This window comes from Euprymna scolopes, chromosome 44 (genome assembly GCF_053919585.1).
Source record: "Euprymna scolopes isolate OS-2025 chromosome 44, ASM5391958v1, whole genome shotgun sequence".
Taxonomy (NCBI): domain Eukaryota; kingdom Metazoa; phylum Mollusca; class Cephalopoda; order Sepiida; family Sepiolidae; genus Euprymna; species Euprymna scolopes.
The window spans coordinates 26159258-26177544 of NC_136525.1; the positions used below are offsets into that span (position 1 = coordinate 26159258).

The following is an 18287-nucleotide window of genomic DNA, read 5'->3' on the forward strand; positions in this document are numbered from 1 at the left end:
CTAGTTGGCTTTCCTTTGCCTCTTTTGCCATCTAATATGCTTTCAAAACATAACTTTGAGAGGTCAGTGGTTGATCGTTTAACATGGCCCAAAAGTTTAAGGTCTATTTTATCAAATATGAGACGGTAAGGAAGTAGTTTGACGGAAGTTGGATAGTTTTTTTGTTTTTTTTTCGATCAAGCGATGTCCGTAATAAAATGCATTACATGATTTTAAAGCACCTCAATGCGATTTGCTAGTTGTTTAGTCCATGTGATACAATTAAGGCCATCTGAAACTACTGGAAGGACATAAATAAACTTTTACTTTAACAGTTATCAGTACGCTTTTTCGATTTTAGAGTGGCACTGTTTTTGGAAAGCCACCCGACCTAGCCTGATTCTGTGTGTCAATGTCATCTCGTGATCACTGGAGAAAGTTAGTTGATGCCCTACATAAATGAATTGGGTGACCTGTTTGATAGGTTTACTGTGAATACCCATGTTTAGGTTAAACCGTGATTTGGCTGTAGACATACATTCTGTTTTCTCTAGGTTTATTTCTAAGTCTATCTCCTTTGCATTCTTTGCTAAGGCATTAACAAAAACTTGAAGCTTATCTGTGCATTCATTAACAAGAGCGATGTCATCAGCATAGGAGATATTGGAGAGGAATTGTCTTTAAATCCACCCTCAGCTAAATCAACTGCTGATAAAAAAAAAAAAAATACAAAATAAGAAAAATGATTTTTCTTTTAATTTAATTAACCATCAATAAAAAATGCCAAATAATAGAAAGTAAAAAAAAAAAAAAAATTTTTTTTTTAAAATCTGTTTAAATGTAAAAGCTTACCGAAATGTTTTCAACACTATGTAAAAAATAAAAAAAACAAAACGTCTGCAGTAAGGTGAGATCGAACACAAAAAATAGTTATGACCCAACTCTCTCACCCATCTAGCTAAGGTGATGGGCATAACATGACATTGCAAATTTATGTATTTAATGTATTCCGAGAGATGAACGCTTCACACATGTTAAAATTGTTTAGATAGAAAAAAAAAAAAGGAATATTTTTTCTGAATTTTTCATATTACATGTCCGAAGAATCAACGATTTCTACAATACCATATTCATGATGGTCTGTTTTGTAATTTGACTTTTAGCTGGATACACACACACACACACACACACACACACTGACAGACAACTAAGATTTACACAATAGATGTAAAGTATACCCAAGTAGTGTCAGAGTAGGTTAAGAACATTCCGCAAACAACCCATCCTATTTTTATGAATGAAAATAAATGGTAAAATAGTTATCATCCTTATGTGTTGTCTACAAAGCTTTAACTAGAATATCGTAATCATATCACTCATGCTCCCTAATAATTGAAGCAGGCTATAATAATATCTCCATAGTGCAAGCTTAAAAAGAAGATAAGTCAACTGCTTGGAAGTCGATACTGCATTGAATATGTATTAGTTTCAAATTTTAGTAATAGTTGTTATATTTAATTAAATGTCTTCATGAGCTAATTTATTTTGACTAATTTATACAAAGGCCTAAAGTAAGATATTATTTTGGTGTTTCGGTTTTGTAGAATCTCCTGCCTCTTGTTTAGCAAATTATCTTCAGATGTCACTATATGGTATAATTTTAGGGTACAAAAATTGCATTTTTTCTTTTGTATATATTTATTTACTCTTAAATAATACATGTGTACATATTCAGGCCAGTAAAGGAGTTGGCTCAACAGCAATAGATAAACTTAACATTAAATTATGCAAACAGATGAAGAAAGTAATTATGGGATTTCCAAATTGTCCCACTGAAAATAAGAAAAATGTAAGTCACATAGTCATGTGAAACAGACCCACGAGAAGTATTCACATTATTTTGTTAGCATAAAACAGATCCTTTGAGTAAAAAACAAAGATTTATCCCCTTGTCAGGAAGTTAGACACAAAGGCAAGTGTAGTTTTCAGAAGTCAACACACTAAAATATTCTGGCTAAAAAAATGCCTGAGCGACCTCATTGGCATTCCTTTGTAGGGACACCTTAGGTAATTAACAATAAACTAATCCCTTCTTAGAAAAAAATAAAGGCAAGGAAGATTGAACAAAAACTCTTCCACAGCAACAAAATCACTGTTAGACTGATTCGCATAACATGTCCTTTTAAGTATGTACCTGAATAAAAGAATGAAAATTTTTTTGTATATTTTCGTATAAGTTTTTGATGAACTGATTCCGATTGCGTCAATATTGATTCTTGCCTATTGAATGCCGCCTTGCTGTTTCCAATGTCTTTTCTCATCTCATTTTGTTATTAGCAGATTTGCTAATTAGTGGAGCTGAATCTCCACTTAATTGAATTTACCGAATAAAAATCGTACAATTCCATAACTTGCATATTTTCCCTTCTGTTTGACAAAAATGCAATTAAATATCAAAAGAATAGTTAACGAGTGAAACAAAGTGCATTTCTATCTTAAGATGCATCGACATGTTTCTTTTGTTTTCTCTGTCTGTCACACTTCAACTTTGATTAGCATTATATATATATATATATATATATATATATATATATAGATAGATAGAGATATATATATATATAGTGTTGGAACGTTTAATCAGAATTGGAAATTGAAAATATCAGAGCTTTTGGGGTATCTGAAAAATGTGTGCCTATTTTCCGATCCCCAAAATAATTCTTTTTATTGCTTTGTTTGTGTTTAAAACTTAATTTTCCACGATTCGCATTAATGATGAAATAAAAAAATGTTTATGGATTTCTAAACTATCAGTAAAACTCTGTAAGTGTCTTTTACATTTGCAAAAATATATACACATATGATAACATGTTTTGCAGTATACCCCCCCCCACAGCCAAACAAAAAATAGCGAAAAATAAACTGACATTAATGTGTGTGTATATATATATGTATATATATATATATATATATATATATATATATATATGCGTATGTGTAAAAAGAGCAGTTTAAGTTGACTTGTGCTTGCCAAGTTCTAATTTCTTTTCATTTTGACCCCTTAGCAACTATTTTGATTGATTAAAGATCCATAAAAAAACGGTCAACAAAAAATGCAATCATCTGACCCACTTTACATCACTCTGCAACCTTCTGTTTAGGAGGAGATACAGTGAAAAAAAAATGGAAACAGACAGACATAGTAAGTTTTATAAATGAGATAAAGATACTATTTGCTTGATATTCTGATGACTTGAAAGATGCCTTCTTGGCAGCTTTTTTAATCCTTTTTTCTCCAACTTATTTTGTTTATTTGTTTTTATCAACTCAAAATGATTTGGTGCTCTCTTTTTACCTTTAGCATAAAACTAAATATAACCCACATTACCTCCCCTCATAATAATCAATTAATTTAAGCAGTAAATCTAAATATATATACTCATGTATCGAATTTTATATAAGTATCATAATATTTTACAAACTACATAATCATTGCTTATAATATTGCTTGCATATGTGACTTACATGTGTTTTAAATTAATTTAGCAATTTTAAAATTGTTTGAAAATGCAATTTTTCATTAGTCTGTCATATTTTAGTTTGAAATTCTATTTTTGCCCTCTTTTATTCATTTTTTAGTCTGTCATGTTTCAGTTAAATATAACATCTTTGGTCTGTCAAGCTTCAACTTCAGATATTAGTATTTTCATTTTTCTGTCATACTTCAACTTGAAATAGCATTTTCTTTGGTCTGTGATGCTTCATTTTAAAATAGTATTTTTTCTATCACACTTCAGCATAAAATAACATTTATTTTCGGTCGGTCAAGCTTAAGTTAAAAATAACATTTTCATTGTTTTATCACACTACTGTCAAAAATAATATTTTCGTTGGTCTGTCATGTTTCAATTAAAAATAGCATTTTCGTTGGTCTGTCACATTTCAGTTAAAAATAGCATTTCCATTGTTAAATGTTCAGAGAGAAAGGCAGCATCTTAAGAATGCGTTTCTTCTCGTTTCATTCTAACTTAATGACTTTGCTGACAACCAACTTTCAAAGTGTCTAGACTTTGCTAAATAATCTTAGTGACGACTGCTTCTTTATAGAATGAAATAATTACCTGGCAGCAAGCCATTCCTTCCCATCTGTGTTATCAATAGTCTTTTAACAATTTCTTTTATCCATTAACTAAGTTTGTAGCGATGCTATGTGATTAATAGCATTTAGTAAAATATTTCCAAAGTTTTGTTTTCTGCCAAAATCTACTCAGCACAATTATTTATACCCCAAAGATATTCCAAAATTAATAACGAGCTTTTTGTGTTTATTTGTCAGATTATTTTCTTCATACAATTATGTTCACTTCTTCTTTGTCTAGTGTCTGTGTTTAAAACACACGATTTGCAAACTATCTTTCTGTATTTTCACAGAACTGTCAATCTATGCAACACAATACTACAAGGCTGCTTTTCAGCTGACTAGAACATGGTTATTTTCAAGTTCTTGTTGAGCCGTTTCTAAAATAATTAAACCTTACCCAAATTCCACCATTTCCAATCATCAGAATCTTGCCTCACAGTCTACCTGATACTTATTAAACCTTTATCCTCAAGTGGCCCTTGGGCCTTGATAAATAGTGATCCTCTAGTAAACAAAAAAGTCCATGAGAAACCATATTTGTTTGTAACCAATATTTTCCTATATTTTAATAAGTTTAATTTGTTTGCACTTTTCTGTTCCGACTTTCACATGAGCAATATTGGACAACACTTGCTGCTTGATCACTGAAGCTTACCGATGTGAACCATCTGCATCATAATATGCAAGTAACATTCATAAGAAATATCATATATGCTCATGGTTCTTGAGTGGAAAGCCGTATAACACGGCAGTTGTTTGCTTTGTTTCTTTTATTTTACACCGGATGCCAGACATTCACCTATAATTTCATCCATTCTGACTGAGAGATCTTTTTAAGATTCTAACCATCCCATTGACTGCAATTGTTTGTATTTCTCTTGCACTTGGTTCACCAGGTGTATTCGACAGACAGTTTTTTTTTAAATTCTTTTTCATGTGTCTGGTTGCTATAATTACTAGAATGATGAAGATCTCTTTTAAATTCCAGTTTCTCATTATATCGTACATAAGGCTTTAATATTTCATTATCTTTTCCCTCTTAGCTCTGCTCAGGTCAGCATCATTCCAGTAGAGTTGCTATTTTTTCCCTCTTGTCCCATATCACTTTATCAGGCGTAACATCTATGTTTTCTATGTAGTTGTAGGAATTTCATAATCATAACGAATGGTGCATAACTTATTTCCAACTGTTTTTTCTGCTATCTGCTTTCATGACTTGGATATTCATTGTTTTACAGATTTTCCAATGAAGATTTTTGCACACTCAATTGTGTGTATGTGTATGTCCAGCTAAAAGTAAAAGACTAAATATTAAAGAAGACAAAGTTGGTATATTATTGATGAGCGTTGTCCTGGCTTAATAAGATCTAAAATCTAGAAAAAAAAAAATATTCATTTTCGGGAGACAACTGGGTTAGGTTTCATCAGATTGGAGAGGGAGTGTCGATTTTGACACAATTTTATTTATTTTGTCATTTTTATTTACTAATTTGGAAAGAAAATGCTGACTTGTTCCTCAAGTAATCTATTATATAAAGAAAAGTTTTCTGTGTGTGTCAAGCTAGAGAGGAATGGGCTGGGTTGGGGAGAAAGACGAAAAAAATGAGAAAGAGAGATGAACATAGAGGTTTTAATAGAAATATGTTACACTTTAACCCTAGGCAATGTTGTGTAGTCCTGCTAGTTCTTGTAATAAAAAAATGATCCAAAAAAAGGATTGTAAAAAAAAAAAGAAAAAAAAAAAGGATTGCAAAAAAAAAAAAGGATTGCAAAAAGAAAGAAAATTATCCAATTGCTAATATTAAATGGACTTATCTTTAGTATTGGCAGCATCAATCCAATCAGAGATGCTTTCAATTACTATTTTGCACATATCACTCCATACTTCCCAGATTTAATCTTTCTCTGAGGTCATCAGATCTAATCCTGTCTTTAAGAGTCACAATACACATCCCTCGATCAGTTGATAGCATTTGCTGAACACAAGTAAAATGCATAAAATGTATCGCATACGGATGGTTACAGACAAATCTCGTTAATACACAGTATAACTGAAGACAGACTAGTGTGCTATCACAGTGGTTGCTGAAGCCATCCGTTCTGTATAAGAAACCTTGAATAAGCACTAGTTCCATTAGCTGTAGATGTCAGAGTTAAGGATAAACTCGATGCCTAGCAACAATTAAAGAAAAAATTAGACTACAGCTATGACCATGTGGAGCTTTAAACCATCTGCAAATGTGGAAAGGAAGACCATACGATGCAACACTCATTTGTTTACCAGTTTCTAATTGTCCATTGTCCGTTGAATGATATTGCATTCCAAAATTTCTAACAAAACAATGTTTTAATATTATTTTTATTATTGGAATCCTTTGAGATAAGTAATAGCATGTTCTCATTCCATCAGTCATGACTGGATATAGTCCCAAGTACCTCAAAATTATATTTTTGGTCGCCCACACTCAGAATTGAACCTTGAATCTTCAGGAGAATATCACTTTTACAATTGATTTTTAGCAAGTACTCTAACCATTGCGCCACGTGGCGCAGTGGTTAGAATACTTGGAAAAGTTCCAAACTCTGGAGTTCGACAGAAATATTCCCGAGTTGGACAAGATACATCTGAAGAAGGTCGGAGGTTACATCAACCAAAACATTATGAAAATAACACAGACGATGAATCCAAATAATGCAAATAATTCTGTTGATTAGTAATAGCAGAAAATTTCTGAATTTAATTCATCAATTACTAAGAACTCTTAAAATCACACTAACACCACTTGTCATATTCTGCTAATATGACAACAACTACAACACTAATAACCCGACTGTTAGGGAAGGGTGGTGCCTTTCTTCACTGAAGCTTGTTTCATTGATGGTTGACATCGCAGCTGGGCAAGTGACATACACCATATTCTCTCCACATGTTTTCATCTGTTAGTTTCATTAGAACATCTGTTACTTCTGTCTTTTTGAAATACAAGTAAAATAAATGGCTTATTTACTATCTACATATATTTTCTTTGTATTTTTTTGATTTTTAAGATGATGATAGCATCAGGTGTGAAGATGATCCTTTTAGTATCGGCCAGCTGTTTCTTTGGCATGTTTCACCATTAATACAACATTCATATGTTGTTAACTTCTTGACTCTTATACTAATTCTTGAAAAACGTAACAGGGGAATGCTTTTTTTTGTTTCTTTTACAATGATGGGGAATAACAATTTATGAAAGAACGATTCTAAACATTCCTGTTGTCTTCAAATACCAGGGCTTAACATTGCGATTGAAACAGTTACATTTTCAAGTGATGACTAGAAATAATGAAACGCTTATCTTTGGTTAGTGGTGTTTTTTTTTTTTGTTTTGTTTTTACCCACAATCTTCCAAAGCTCATTACTGAGTAAAAAATATCTTTATGATTTTTTTTTTATAAAACTATCAAAGTCAGATTATTTAAACAATAAAAGGTTTAATAAAACAATATGCTGTTTTTTTTAATGAAATCAAAGAAATTTGAATGTTTATACGTTCAAGACTTAGCATAAAATTTAGTGCGCATTTAGAATTACTTATTTTAAAATAAAATACAGAAAAATCTTTACTTGTCGTGGAATGAAGATGTCATATTACAAAAATCACATAGGTTTGACTAGTAACTTTTCTATTTGCCTAGTAAACGAAAATATTTAGTTATCAAAGGCCAATTGAAGATAAACTTGTCCATAGAGCCCTGTCAGATTCGGTCTAACAACCGTTTTACATCCTGAACGCTTGGCTGGACACTTTAAGAAATTAACTTTGAAACTAGCCTATTTCTAGCCAGGTTTTTATTTATCCCTCTTTCTATCCGCTTTTATCACTTCTTCACAAATTTTATTTGGTCTTCCCCTGTGAACTGAACCTGCTACCTTAATTGGCCTACATCCACTTATCTAAGAATTATAATCTATTCTTTAAACGTAACAACACCATTGTTATTTTCTGCACATATCTCTTTATACCTTTAGATCTAAGCCTATCTTTAAGATTCACATTACACATCTATCATATTATTATCATCTCCATGCAGTGCATGTCCTCAACCCCCAGTAATCAAATTTCACTTCCATACATCATCACACTGCATACAGATGTCTGATAATTTCTATCCTTGGTCGACAATAATAGCGATCTGGTGACTTTCTTTAGTAAAATCAGACTTTCATAGTTATGGAAGACCTTAGTATCTATAAAATTGTATGATTGGCATTGAAGTTATTCAGAAGTTTTGCTACTTTAGTGGTACCACTGGAATACATGTAGGAGTAGGTTCTTGTGTGATTACAACAATTAAGAGTGTATGGAATGAAATGAGAGATCTTTTACTCTTATTATTGTCTGTCAGATATGTATATGCAGTGTGATGTCGGTGAAACCTGCCTAGTAAGAGTTGAGAAGATGCGTTGTATGAAGAGGAATAATACGATGGTTGTGCAAGGCTTACATCAAATAACCTCAATTAAATCCAGACAGTATATGAAAATATGTGTAAAATAGAGTTCATTGGTATGGCCATGTTGAAAGACTGGATGAGAGTTCTTGGGTTAGTAGATGTAGAATAGTTGAGATAGCAAATTCAGTTTGAGAAGAAAGTCGAAGACGCGCGAGGAAATAAAGATAGTCTTGAGAGAGAGAAAAAAAAAAGATAAGGGCAATTTCTAAAAATCATCCAAGTCAGCTTGTAAAATGGATGTTAACCTGGATATCATGATGAGTAGGATTTTCTGTGTTTCTTGCAACAACGTGATTTATTTTATTTGCTATTAATCGATTAGTTAATGAAACCAAAAATGCAACCGTGTTCTGAAACAAACCTTTTAAAAATCCTATTTAGAAAAATAATTCAATGTAGTAAAATGAGGTGAAATAAAATGTTCAATATTGCATAAAGGGAGATAACTCATGTATGATTAATAGGGCTTTGACAACAGCATATTCTGTTCCTTGTTTCGATTCTCAGGTATATATCCATTGATATCGTATACGTTTTTATGTAGAATGATGTGGTTCTTGGTTGATTAATTGTATCAATGTCGGATATATACTCGAGTCAAAACAATGAAAAGAATATGCTGTTGTCATAGATCTAATAATAATAATAATAATAATAATAATATTCACTCTTCACTCTCTTCTTGCATTTCCCTCTCATTGTATTTCTCAAATAATCAGCATCCCCTCTATCAGGCTGCTTGTTGATTTTGCACCTGCTACTCTTGATCTCTAATGAAGTCAGTTGGATTATCGACTTTTGTCAGTGATTTCTTGCTTACAAAATAAACATTTTATTTTGATTGGTTATTTTTTTTTTATTATTATTATTATAATAAACGTTGCTCCATGTTGTTAACAACAATAAAATTCAATTAGTTATTTTATTTCCAAAATTAATTTATCAGGTAAAACTTTTTCTAAGTATAGCTGACATTTAAAAGGAAGAGGTAATTCCCTTCGTCCATTACAGACTTATCTCTGTGCTGCGTTTAGAAAAAACTATTAGGTAAAAAATCAAAAACGAAATAGTTTCATAAAAGGAAAAGCAAAACAAATTGTTGGGGTATGTAAGACAAGTTATAAATTAAAACGTTAAAATAAAGCAAACTAAATTTATAGAGAATTTAAAAATAACAGAAAGGGTAAAACAAAAAATATTGTAAAATGCTGTGTAGATTTATTATTGATTAAATTTTGAAAATGTCATTAACATTGGATAATTAATGAGTAATTAAGAAAAAAAATCTGAAAAGTGTAGTCTGCTAGTGAAGTTCCCACGTATCACAAAATGGAGGATGACCTATTTACGCCACCATTTAGTATAGTCATCTCTTTGTCTTGTATTTATTACAATGTTCTACTTGTTTGTAGCATGAATGTTGTTTTTATCAATTCATTGCTCAACTTGTTATTGCTCTTAATAAACAATGGTTGCCATGTTTTAATTAATCAAAGCCTTGCACTGAGATTAATCTCATTACTGAACTTTGGAAATATTTATTCAAATTTGAGGAAAAACTTTTCTTTTGAAATTAAATCTTTTATTTTTATTTATTTTATTTTTTTTTACAAATGCTTCACAACTTATCAAAGCCAAAATCCACTCAGGGATTAATGAGGTGAATAGATTGTTATTGGTTGGAGAATCTGGACAGGATTGAAAATTTAAAGTCACTTTAAATGATTTTCTATTTTTGATGGTTTAAATATTTCCTTTAAAATTTCAAAAAATCGCCAAGTAATTCTTTTTATTTCAACTATTAACAAAAGAAACCAAAATGCATTCTGATGAATTTAATTCCATAATTAAACTGTTTTTAAAAATAGGATTTAAAATTTTTTTTATTTTATTGGGTACTATTGCATTTTTTATTTCAATAAATAATAACTAGTACATCTATATATATATATATATAAAAGCGAAAATGTATGTATGTATGTACGCTTCTCCTCGATGTCCACAAAAGGCTTCTTTCAGAGAAGCGCTCGCTCGCTTCACAACTTCTTAAAACGTTTTATATCATCTATAAATTGTAATATCTCACACTTAACCACGGAGCTCGCCTGTCTATTTAATTTTATTGACTTTCAAACGTTAATTATTCCACATTTCCCGCATCGGCACGCGTTACATTCGGTTTTCAGTATAAACAAAAAGCGAAACTCGACTCTAATCACCGGCCCAGAGCCAGTGGTCTCTAGAGAGCTAAGTAACATTTGTTCAATGTCGACTTCGTCATATCAGATGGTAGCTTTCATTTCGAGACGAGATACTCCCCCTAATAAACAGGGAGCTGGTTTTCCCCGAACTTAGTTAAAACAAACAAACCGATTTATTTATTTATTTATTTATTTATTTAAAAACTGTCCCGCACAAAATCGTAACTGCTGAATAGCTATCGCGGTCACGTCAATCAAAAACGCGCACCTGTTTTTTTTTTTCACACTTTACTATTTTCCAAGGCTTCGTTTTTTTTTTCACGGGCACCTGTTTTTTTTACTATGCGCATCAAGGCTTCCGGTTTTTTTCACACACACCTACCCCTCGCTAGTGTAAGATAAAAACAATAATTCATGTTGTAATTATAAAAGTTACATTTATGTGAGAAATATTCACACACAATAAATTAAAAATAATTTTATTAATATAAAGTAGAAAGAACCTTTTATTTAATTCATGTAGCATGTTCTATCAGCTATAAGTCCTAAGTAATTCGCAGTTGTATTTTTAATCGCCTACACTCATAATTGAACCTTCAACTTTCAGAAGAATATCACTTTTCCAACTGAATTTTTTCAACTACTGCCTCATGGGTTCTTGCAGACAATGCTTGTTTTACAAGAATTTCCACTGAATGTTCTTAAATAAACTTAGTGCATTTATACTTGTTCTTGTAAATACTCGAGACAAACCTGACTAGTAGCAAAATCTCATCTTTTCACTGTAGAGATCCTCAGATGCTGGAAATCTTTCTACTCTGATAGTTTCTTTCCTCAGTATACTTGCTTGCTTTTGGAATTTTCTTTTTGTTTCCTTAACTGTACCCACATGCAGAAATTTAAATGTAATGTGAACAAAGATCTTGCTGCACAACTCTGTATTTAGGATACTCCACCTTGTTTGTGGTGAATGAAAAAAAGAATTATTGTTCAATATTTGTAATCCTAATATTTTTTTTTTTTAATTTCTAGGTTTTTGCCATCCAAATCAAATGTTTCCACGAAATTATCACGATCGGCTACTGTGTCTATAAGTCGTATGACTTACCTTGGTTCCGAACTCTCAGTTGGTACTTCCTCTTCACATCAAACTTTTTCTTTTTTGGTGAGAGCATGATTGAATATTTTGCAGTCCTACTACACCGCAATGTAAGTATAAAAAAGAAGACACCACCACCTCCTCCTCCTCCTCTTCCACCTCCTCCATAGTATTTGCTGTTGTAGAATGTTTTGCTGCAGGCACGTTAAAATTGTGTTAACAGCAGAATTTTTCACATGACTTACTGACTATCCACTTGTAGACTGGTTTACATGGCTTGCACAAGTCTACCTTTTGCCGGCTGCACTTGCTTAGAACAGCCATAGTTTAAAGCAAAACATTTTATGGCTGGATACCCTTCCTAATGCCAGCCTCTCCAAAAAGATGAGTAGTTGTCGAGACACCATCTTACCATAATTCTCCACTAACTGGGGCATTGTGCTTACCTGTTGTTAAGAATATGATCATCTGCATAACCACACTGTTTTCCAACTTGCTACCGCACTTGTTGGACACCACAGGAACTACTGCTACCCATGGAAATAACAGGATTGTTTATCGAAATTAACTCCTCTGGATCCGTCATGTTCTGTCTATGTCCATCCATATTAACATGGTTATCTCTTAAAGAGTGTGATTCTTCACTATGCATGGTCATTCACTACAAAGAGGTTGTTGTAAATTGCAACTGCAAAACGGGCTATTTTACACACATCACATGGTGCATGGAAACCAGTCAAGTCAATAGAAGAGCATTTCGGAAAGTTACTATTCTTTTGTATGAACCTCTTAATCCTAAATAAGTATAGGCCGAAAATAAAAACATTTGATTAGAAGTTAAAAATTAAAATTAGAGTAACGTGTTAAGGATGCTGCCTCACAGAAAGGAAGTCTCCAATGGCATGTAGTAGATTAGTTGATAACACCTTTTTCGTTTGTCTGGACTGTGGATGAAAATGGAAAATGTTTGGGACAGTGCTCTCTTCCTCTATAGTGGATGGATTGAAGGAAGTCTCAGCAAGTGTTATGAATGTATACTGCATACTTTTAAAGAAAAAGAAAAAAATGTTAACTTCCAAATGATTGTGTGCTGTTTTAAAAAACTTTTACAATTACTGTTATTAAAAGAAGAAAGCTGCAAGAAAAAGAACAACAAAAGACAAAAAGGAAATTAACTACTGCTGTGTGTCATCAACACAACAAAACTCCAGCTGTTTACATGATGAACCATAATCCAGATAATTAGCTGGAATGAAAGAATTTCTCTACTGTCGTGCTGCCAAAAGAGATTCCGTATGGATCTTTTATTTCTTTAGATTTTGTTCTGTTTTTATTTACTAGATTCCTTCTGTCTTTAGAAACAATGGATACTCTCTATGAACATGAGCAATTTATAGTGAAGTAAGGGTAACAGAATATCCAACTGCACTTCTCCTTACCTGTCATTGTTCAAGTTTGGGGCAAGGAGAATTCAGAAATGATTCGGAGCAAAACTATGGATACGTAGAAAAGAAATGGTCTTGCTTTGGAATTTTCCTTCTCCTAAGCTATTTGTGCTACCAAGTCTGGCGTACTATTTAACCCAAATGAAGCCAGCGAAATAAATTGATAGCTTTACCATAGGTAGTAGAGAAAATGACTTTAACGTATTCTTAATTTATTACCCATTTAAGTACTGATCAAGTATAATGTGGCTTAACTTTTTGATTGGCAAGTAGATGTTTATACTAATGCTACTTTTACTAATACTAACAATGAGCTATTTTCGATATGACAAACAACTGAACCCAATGGTGAGGATCATATTTGAAGAGCAGACTCTCTTTTCGTACTTGTTGGGTAGAAATGCTTGGGAGGGGAGATGTTGTGAGGACTCACCAGTGCACAAAAGATGAACTCTTCCAAATTGTAGAAATTAACGGAGAGTTATGACTCTCGCGGTGGCCAGTGTACTGTTTTTGTTTCAATATATTTTACCTTTTCTAACTAATCTCTGTGTTCGTGTTTTTCTTAGTGACCCTGCTCAATTCAATAAAGAAATAAATGGTAAGATGGTCAACACCTTGAAATTTGGAATTTAGACTTTTGTCATTTATTTGTATATGCTCTGTACTTAGATCAAGCTTATAAATTATAGACTGGTATAAATAAAAGGTGAAATATAATTGAATAAACATATTTCCCCATAAACAGATATATATTCTAGAAGTATAAGCCATGTTTAGTTTCAGAACAGTCTCCAATGGTTCGTTGTTCTACACAAATCCTAGGAGGTGACTGGTTTGCAGTAGACAGTTCTCGAGTTGGAATCCACAGAGCAAAAGATTCTTCCCATGTTGAGATGAAGAAGAAAACATATGCGAAATTGCTACAAAAACGTTTAATTTTTATGGAGCAATTCTGGTTTCTGATTGGTTGGTGGCAGGACATGAATTAATTGGATTCGTCAGTTTCTAGCAGCATCGTTTATAAATAGAATCTCCTGACTGTGCGAGATCATACCCATTGTGGTATAAAATATTGTAACATATATACAAAATTTTAATAATCTAACAAGGAGTACAAATAAACAAAAAAAAAGCTTATTCCGTGGAGTTTCGAGGAATGCAGTTCTTCTCATCAGGGGGAAGAAGTTTGCAAAATATACAATAAATTTTGCAGGTTGATGTGTTAAAAGAAACAAACTATATGAAATTAATCATACTTGCATCCAAAAAGATATTCAACAGTTAGTGATAGTTTATAGGGATTCAATGAGGTTTAGAAAGCAAGAAATGGAAAAAGGATATGGTAAAATCCAATGAGAAAAACGGTGGAGAATAGGAAAAATCCAAAATAGGTCCATTGAAAATCCATTGGTAATCCATATTAAAACAGATATAAATGTTAAGGGTAAAATACAATTTCCAGAAAAAAAACCATCCAATCCTGGAGTAGTGAAGTTTCATTTTTATATATAAAAGGGTTTTTTAAACAGATAAGGCAAATGGAAGTGTTAAAGTGACCCATTGAAAAATGTGGTGGTAAAAGAAAGAGGAGAAATGAAAAAGATAAAAACAGAAGAGGAAGAAAGAATATTGAGAAGTCAAAAAAAGAGGGGAGAAAGAGAGACAGACATAGTTGAGGGAAGAGAAGAGTGAGAAAGGGGGAAAGGAGGCAGATAGAGAATCACTTTTCTAAAATCTATTTTTAGAACATATAAATATAGGTCAGTTAAGGTCAATTTGACCCAGACAGGAATATAATTAAATAAGGACAATAATTCAAATTTAGTTTAAATTTGGAAAGAAGGTAAAGAGTGAGGGGTTTACTGATGGTTTAATAAATTAATGTATAATTATAATTGTACGCATACACATATATACATATATGGAATCTATGTTTAGGTTTAGGCACAGATAAAACTATTATCAGTGAGTTCATTATTAAAGGAAGAATTGGGGTTAGATATTCTAACCGGTATTAATACTGAAATGGTGCCAATTTAAGGGTATATTTTACTTGGCGTTTGCATAATGTTAATGGTATGTGGATTTCTGTTAGGATTTGGGGTGGGATTACATTTAATTCAGGGTTGTTATAATTAGAAATAGTAGATTTAATCTGTATTGGGATATTGTGATTTCTATTCAGAGATGAGTTTTAAGTAATAAATGGGTTTTGAGAAAAACGAAGCAAGTTATTATTGCTATTATCATTATTATTATTAATATTATTGCTATTATTATTATTATTGCTATTATGACTATATTCATCAGTATTGAAATTATCTGTGTTATTGGTTATGCCGTTATTGTTTGTAGGTAAAACGATTGGTGGAATGGTCGATTCACTAATTGGAGCTATATTTTGAGTAGTGGACAGATATGGGATTTCTGTCATGGAAGGATTATTTCCAATTATTTTAGGGGTGTTTCAAGGTAACATGAATATATGACGAATATATGTGGATGCAATCGTTTTTGAGTGGGCAGTCTTGCTTAATGTTACAATTGCAGTTAGTTTTTGACATTAAGAGGAAAGAGTGGTCTGAGCTAATTTGATTTTTTTTGTTCGATTCTATTATCGTTTGTACTAGTTTAGGCATTGTAGAGTAGAAAATTTTAATAGAATTTTTATTAAATATGGTATTATATCTATGTGGTTGCTTAAAAGAATTTTCTACAACCTTAAAAATTCTTTTGGTATATTTATTTTGAGATTTAAGCTAAAAGGGGATTAAACCAAATATTTTCTTTTTCCTAAGACGGTTGTGAGGTCTGGCTTGTTATGATTCTTGTATTAGGCAGAGCTATGTTGGAAAAGCGGTTGGTTATTACAGTTATTATTCAGTGAAGCAGATTGTATATAACAATAAATAGAGAATTGATTCTGTAATAATTCATAAGCAATTTGCATAAATTAAAATGTTACGTTTAAGCATATTGTACGACTGGGCAATGCCAGGCTGCCAGCTAGTATGAATATATATTTGTGTGTGATGTGTTTGTATATATGTGTTGTTTGTGTATCTATATATGTATAAATTTGTATTCTTGTCTGTTTGTTTACAATTTGATTAATACATACAAAAGATCCAATATACTTATTATTTCGTTTATTTCTATATATATCGTATGATTCTTGTAAAATATACAATTAAGAGATCACCTCATTTGCATATTACAGGAAGGAAAATCGATTTTACTAAATAGCTGTATTTTAATGTTTCTAGCGAAAGAATTGTTTTAAGTGTTCTATTTAAAATTATTATCCAATCAACTTTAAAAAACAATTATATTGATAATATATTTAATTTAATTTATTTGGAATTATTATTTCCAACTATTTTTTTTTTTTTAGAATGTAGTCATTCCCCCTGTAAACTTCAAATCATAAAAAAAACAAAGACTCTTCACCAATTAATTTAGTAAGTTTCTAGCGTGAAAAAATAATTTCGTGTAGACAAAAAAATGTTTTGCTTTTTTTTTTTTTAAATATACATAAAAAAAAAAACGCTTACGAATAAACTGAAAGGATTTCATTTGTGTGTTTTTAGCCAGTGACAGGGATTCAATTTTTTTCTTAAACTTCCCTTAAAAGTAATTAATGTTTATGAATATTTTTTTTTCCTGGTATGAAGTCATCAGTCGTCATGGTACAATGGGTAAAAACGTTTGGTAAATTACCTTTTCCCTTCTTTTACGTTTCAGTTTCAAGCCTGCCTACGCAGCTAATTTTTTTTTCTTTCTTTTTGGCAGTCGCTGCTATTTTATCGAAACAAAAGTTGTTTTGATTCATTTGTTTTTATTTTATTTTGTGGGGGGGGGGTTCCAGCCTATGGGCAACAAAAGTGCTCAATATATGGAGAATAGCTTTTCCTCTTTGTATCCCTTCTGCCAAAATATCTAGTGAAGAGGGTATCACATACTTTTTTTGAGCGATTACATTTATATGTTTTTATCAGTTCTTTTATTCTTGAAATTGTTGTGGGGGTATCGACGTTGCCCATGATGAAAATTATTAATATCCTTAGTATAGCAGGTGTGTTCAAACAGAACATCATGTCGACCTGGGCAACGCTGGGTACCCATGCTAGTATATATATATATATATATATATATATATATATATATATATATAGCGAGAGATCTGAAAGAGAAAATATTCAGCTTAAATCTCATTTACAAAACTTTGCCGCAAGATTTTCTCAAGCAAGGAAACATCTCAATGGACAAAGTTATAAAATCGCCCTCGGCTTGAAATTGTAATCGATACTTGTTGAACACTAGAGGAACCTTTGCTGTTTCTTTCCACCATGTCGCCCACAACTGCCATCAGATATTCTCCTCACCTCTAACAAACACACACCGCTCTCTCTTTCCTGCTATTCTGAAGCTAACTATCTTACAGGATGATATTTTATACATGCACAATCGATGGTTTTTATGAGTTATTAATGTCGGCGAGATCTAGTTCAGCCGGCGGCTTTTAGACCGGCAATTTATCTCATTACATGAAGTGCACAAACTATGAAATCCCTAAAGAGCATCTGATTGCTAAAAGTATATTATTAGAAATGTTTCCGCCTGTTGACACAAGACATATTTACATCGTTCTTCAGTGAGGAGATTTACAAAAACCAAGGTGACAAAACCAATCAAGAGCGACAAAATAAAATAGCAAGAAAAAATAAGATATCAGCCACAGATTTTTTTTTTTTTTTGTTGGTTGGACAGCAATTAAGGTATTCCAGTGCATCTAAATATGTTTCGATCAAAATGACATATTCTATAAACGAATGATTCTGTTTTCATAAAGTAATGGAAGCTATAAAAATAAAGGAAATATTGTATCGTATACATGTTTGTGTCTAAGATCGTTGGTTATT

At 31.9% G+C, this 18287-nt stretch overlaps 1 protein-coding gene across 4 annotated transcripts in view; it reads left to right on the top strand.

Moving 5' to 3' along the window:
- Positions 1-18287, top strand: part of LOC145268744 (phosphatidate cytidylyltransferase 2-like) — a 376852-nt gene that overhangs the window by 321064 nt on the left and 37501 nt on the right. For all 4 annotated transcript variants that reach the window (XM_080124335.1, XM_080124337.1, XM_080124336.1 and 1 more), the window contains one exon: positions 11851-12027. In XM_080124335.1, the coding sequence (XP_079980461.1) occupies positions 11851-12027 (177 nt within the window). The remainder of the gene's footprint in view (positions 1-11850; positions 12028-18287) is intronic.